The sequence below is a fragment of the Penaeus monodon genome, chromosome 14, assembly GCF_015228065.2.
Source record: "Penaeus monodon isolate SGIC_2016 chromosome 14, NSTDA_Pmon_1, whole genome shotgun sequence".
NCBI classification, from domain to species: domain Eukaryota; kingdom Metazoa; phylum Arthropoda; class Malacostraca; order Decapoda; family Penaeidae; genus Penaeus; species Penaeus monodon.
In genome coordinates, this window is record NC_051399.1 from 46904101 (window position 1) to 46909769 (window position 5669).

General features: G+C 53.3%; 1 protein-coding gene across 1 annotated transcript; it reads left to right on the forward strand.

The window, feature by feature from the left end:
* Nucleotides 1-2551: 2551 nt before the first annotated feature.
* On the forward strand, nt 2552-5087 carry LOC119580732 (gamma-aminobutyric acid receptor subunit beta-like). The gene is made up of 5 exons (XM_037928829.1): nt 2552-2660; nt 3469-3683; nt 3865-4092; nt 4475-4511; nt 4596-5087. The coding sequence occupies exons 1-5, from the start codon at nt 2552-2554 to the stop codon at nt 5018-5020; spliced, it is 1014 nt and encodes a 337-aa protein (XP_037784757.1). The 3' UTR covers nt 5021-5087.
* The last annotated feature ends 582 nt before the right edge of the window (nt 5088-5669 follow it).

Below are 5669 nucleotides of genomic sequence, written 5' to 3' on the forward strand. Positions count from 1 at the left end.
GTTGCTGTCGTTTCATACAAGCAACAGGGACAGGATGATAATCAGGGAGATTAAGGGGCCGAGTGGGTTGGGATGTGAATCTTGGGGGCGGGGGAGGTGGGTCGGAGGTTGGTGGGTCTCAAGGGAGGGCGGGTGAGTGGGTCTTCGGGTGGGGGGAGGGGGGGGACCGTGGTCATCCCGGGGGTGTTGATATGTTCCATGTCTATCCTTCTACGATGGATAGACAAACAGATAAATGTAGATATAACTATTGATATAGATATAGATTTAAATATAGATACATGTGTGTTATATATAAACCGTAAAATCAAATATGCAGTTGTATAGAGTGCACACATGTAATACGCAGCATGCTTACGCCCATGCATTTATACAAAGAAAATGAAATAATACCGAAAGTACGAAACCCTCCCTCCGCCCCTTCTACCAGAGATTTTCGTCGACTACGTCCGTCCCATCGTGTCCGCCGCCTTCTACTTCCTGGGCATCTCCGAGCCGCTGCAGGTGCTCACGTGGTACCACTACTGCCTCACCTACGACCACACCAACGCCACCATCGCCGCCTACCTGGACGGCAACCTGCAGGGGCTCATCTCCAGGAACATCTCCAGGTAAGGCGCGGCGGATGCGTCCTGTCAGCGCTGCCTTGTTGGCTGTTTGGTTGCCTTGGGTGGACTCCGGCTCTCGGCTGGGTCTCTGCCCGTAGGTCTGCCTAAATCTTTCTTTCAGCCCATCTGTCTGTCCCCCTGTGCGTGGGGTAATTATCTGTATATCTCTCAGTGTATCTGTCTGTACTCAGTGCCTTTCTCCGCGACAGGAGCTTCGCCGAGGCCACGCTGGTGCTGGGGCAGTACAGCATCGAGTACCTGAATGGCTACACCGAGACGCGGAGCTTCAGCGGCCACCTGACGCAGGCGGGCGTGTGGAACCGCGTCCTCTCTCCCGAAGAGGTCGCCCAGCTCGCCGCCTGCGGTCCCGACCCGCGCGGCCTCGTCATTCCCTGGAACCACGAATGGATCCTCAACAACGCCTCCTTCATAGACGTTCCTCTCGACGAAATTTGCGAGAGGAAGTCCAAGTCGCTCTACATCAAGTTCGACGCCATCCCCTACGAGGCCGCCCGCCACGCCTGCGCGGGCCTGGGCGGCCACCTGCCCGTGCCGCAGAGCCTGGAGCACGCCTACGAGCTGATCAGGGCCATGCGGGAGCCGCCCTACGTCCCCCTCATCTGGATCGGGGCCACGGACGAGGTGCATGAGGGCACGTACATCGAGTTCCACACGGGGAAGGCGATGACGTGGTTCGAGTGGGGCAGCAACGACCCCAACGGCCTCCAGTGGCAGAACTGCCTGGTTTTCGAGGAGGACTTCCTGCACGACTACCCGTGCCATGTGAGTCGCGAGGCCATGTGCTTCCTGCCGACGCAGATGGAGTGGACGCTGCGCGGGCCGTGCGAGGAGGACACCGCCAACTACAAGTTCAGCCTGCTGCACCCGGCCAAGGGCCAGGTCGTGTTCCGCGGCTACTACCAGTACGAGATCGCGGAGGAGGGCGACGCGTGGGTGTGGCGCAACGCCCTCACGGACGAGGTGCTGGGCCGCCTCCCGCACGAGGCCGAGCGCTGGCCGATGGGGCGCAAGAACTGGACGATCGAGGGCGAGGTGTGCGAGCGCAGCGGCGTGCAGCAGGTGCTGCAGCTGAGCTCGTGCACGCCGGGCCAGTTCACGTGCAGGGACGGCTCGTGCATCCCGCGGCCGCTGCGCTGCGACCGCCGCCCCGACTGCCACGACGAGAGCGACGAGCGGGAGTGCCGCCTCGTGCAGCCGCCCCTCGGCTACCACCACAGCCTCCCGCCTCCGACCGACACCCCGGGTGAGCGCTCGGCCGCGGATCCTCTCCCGCTGCAGCAGCCTCTAAGTTTGCCTCCTTCTGGGCTCATGGCATTGCCGTGGACCCGATATATTTCCCATGGCTTGGCCCTTCTTCTCTGACTTAATAGTGCCTATTCCGGCTATTCCCTACCTATTGCTTGAAGATAAGACTCGTCTGTCCCGATCAGGACACTCCTGGAGGTCCTCTCTACATGACCTGGCGTGACCTTAGCTGCCTACCATATCTTAAGAGCTTCCCGCCTACATCAGTACTTTCTCCTCTGATTTGCGTCCTTCTTCCATCCTCCCGTCCCTCCCTGCTACCCTCCGTATCCTCGAGTCATCCCTTACCTCTTTCTGTGCACCCAGTCTATCTTCCTCGATCCCTCACTCACTTTCCCCCATCCCTCTACCCTCTCTACCCCTCCCTCCTCGAGTCACCCCTCTCCCCTCGAATCACCCCTCCCCCCTCGAATCACCCCTCCGCCCTCGAGTCACCCCCTTCCCTCCTCTCCCCCCCCTCTCCCCTCGAATCACCCCTCCCCTCGAGCCCCCCTCCCCGTCGGCCCCCCTCCCCTCTCCCCCTCCCCGACCACCCCCCCCCCCCCCCCCCCCCCCCCCCCCCTCCCCCGCCAGTCCCGACCAGCGAACACGACACGCTCTGGTCGCCGACGCTGACGATGGTGAACGTGCGTGGGACGGAGAGGACGATGGTGGACCCCGAGGCCGTCCTCACCATCCACCGGCGGGGGGAGCCTCTGGCCGACGACCTCAGCGTCCCCGAGGATAGTGGGTCTCGGCCGCCGCCGCCGCTGGCAGCCTTGTTTTCGTTGTTGTTCGTGGTGGCGGCGGTGCTATGGTCACGGGGGGGTTGTCGTTGTCATTATGATCTTTATGATGATCTTTGTTGTTGTTGTTATTATTATTATTGTTATTATTATTATTATTATTATTATTATTATTATTATTATTATCATTATTATTATTACTATTGTTATTGTTATCATGATTTTTATCCTTGCTATTGCTACTATTATTTTCATTGTAATCATTGTCATCATCATCATTATTATCACTATTATTATTATTGTTGTTGTTTTGTTCATCATCATCACTATCATTATCATCATGTTGTTGTTATAATAATTATTCTCATTCTCATTATTCATCATTAATTCTTATTATTACTATAATCAGTACTAGTACTGTTATCACCATCAGTATAATTATTAATATGTATCAACACTACTGCCATTATCATCATCATTTCCATCACCATATTTAGTAGTAGTACTATCAGTATCATTATTCTATAGAAATATATAACACTATGGGGGGGATGCGTGGTACATGGTAGTTCCGGAAACCGTAGGGAAAAAAGCATATGCTTATTGGGGACTTTCAGAGAAGAGAATACATACTTATGCGTATGTGTATATATGCATATAAATAAACACACACACACACACACACAAACACACACACACACACACACACACACACACACACACACACACACACACACACACACACACACACACACACACACGCACGCACGCACGCACACTTGTTTATGCTCCGCTGCCCTCTCCCGCAGTCAACGTGTACCTGGGCTCCGAGAACCACCTGAGCGTCGAGCGGAAGTACACGTCCAAGTTCCTGTGCGACCTCGACCTGGCCCTCTACCCCTTCGACGTCCAGCGCTGCTTCATGGACCTCCAGGTGCTCTCGGCCGCCACGGACTTCGTCGTCCTCGCGGAGGCCATCTCGAGCGTCTCCTACGTCGGCGCCGAACTCCTGATCGAGTACGAGGTGCGTGGCTCCCTCGCCGACGCCCTCGGCTCAGATGGAGGCCTGATATACTTCACTTTAAGATTCTCCTGCATCTTAAAGAGTCCTTTTATCCCCTTAAGAAACTGCATTTGTGCCTTTAAGGAAAGCGAAGGAGAGCAGACGAGAAATTCATCCGTGTCCTCCTCCCGTTCCGCCACAGGTCGTGGGCGTGAAGCTGGCCGTGTCGAACAACCAGACGATGGCGGAGGCGGAGGTGGAGGTGAAGCTGCAGCGCCGCGTGGGCTACCCCATCATCTCCATCTACGTCCCCACCGTCATCCTGCTCATCCTGGCCTACCTGTCGCTCGTCTTCCGGAGGGACAACTTCGAGACGAGGGTCATGTCGGCGCTCACCGTGCTGCTGGTGCTGGCGTCGCTCTTCACGCAGGCGAGTCGCCTTGGCCTCATGATTTTTCTCTCAGTTGAGGCTCTTGCATTGAGAGGGACAGATTAGGGCCTCGCGCTGTTGGCCATCTTCGCGCAGGCGAGTCGCCTTGGTTTTTCTCTCAGTTGAGGCTCTTGCATTGAGAGGGACAGATTAGGGCCTCCCGCTGTGTCCTATGAATTGTTGCTCTTTTATAAATTGGGAACAACTTGATCAGGTGCTCGACCTGGCGATTATATAGGGAGAGATTGAATGGCGTCCAACTTCACGCAGGCGAGTCGCTCTCGGCCTTTAATAAGGCTAATTTATGTTATTCTATGAAATGTGGCTCTTGCACGAAGAGGGAAGAGCTTGAATAAGTGATCGCTCATGGGTTCCCATTCAGGTGACTCGTCCACCGCGAATGCAGATACTGACGTCGAGCAATTGACTGTAATTGTTGTCCAAAACGAGGACAACTTTACTGAATATAGATTATATACTGAACGTCACAAATAGATAAATAGATAGCGCTAAAGATGCCCCTTCCCTCTCTCCTCCGCAGACCTCGACGTCCCTCCCCAAGACGTCGTACTTCAAGATGGTGGACGTGTGGCTCCTGTTCAGCATCTCGCTCATCTTCTTCGTCATCGTCTTCCACGTCCTCATCGACATGGCTGCGGACGGCAAGCTCTTCGCCAGCGCCTCCAGGATCTCCTCGCCCCTGAAGGTCGCTCCCGCCGAGGGGAAGGAGGCCATGGAGGGCGGCGTCTCGGTGGTGTCTCATCCCGCCGCCAGGGGGGTCGCGGGCTGGATCCTCGGGGAATCCCCGGACTCGCGCTTCGACAGGAACCGGAATCTGGGCAACAAGCTCTTCACCTACGCCCTCGCCTTCATCCCCTGCTACTTCTCCCTGTTCAACGTCATTTACTGGATTTACATTTTCGCTTAAGAGGGTTCAAGTGACCTTTTTCCTCTCTCTTTTTCCCTGTGTTGCTTTGTTTTTCCTTTAGATCTTTTTACTTATTGTATTTCTTTTTTTCTCTTCCACTCCTTGTTTTTTGTAGCATATATATATATATATATATATATATATATATATATATATATATATATATATATATATATATATATATATATATATGTGTGTGTGTGTGTGTGTATTCAACCATTATTAAAACTCTCTCTCTCTCTCTCTCTCTCTCTCTCTCTCTCTCTCTCTCTCTCTCTCTCTCTCTCTCTCTCTCTCTCTCTTCCTCTCTCTCTTCCTCTCTCTCTTCCTCTCTCTCTTCCTCTTCCTCTCTCTCTTCCTCTTCCTCTCTCTCTCCCTCTCTCTCTCTCTCTCTCTCTCTTTTATTATTTTCATTTTCCTTCTTCATATACATTGAAGACGTGATGGAAACTGAAACCCAAGGTAGGAGACCGGTCTGTACGGAAGCTGAAGACAAAAGAACAATGAACTCTGTGCCTAAACTTCAATTTTCGCGCGAATATGAAATATGAGTAAGTTTTTTAACTTCACAATTTAAAAAGGAATCTGGCTTTACTTAAACTTCAATTTTCGCGCGAAGAATAACTACAAGTAACCTCTTAACTTCATA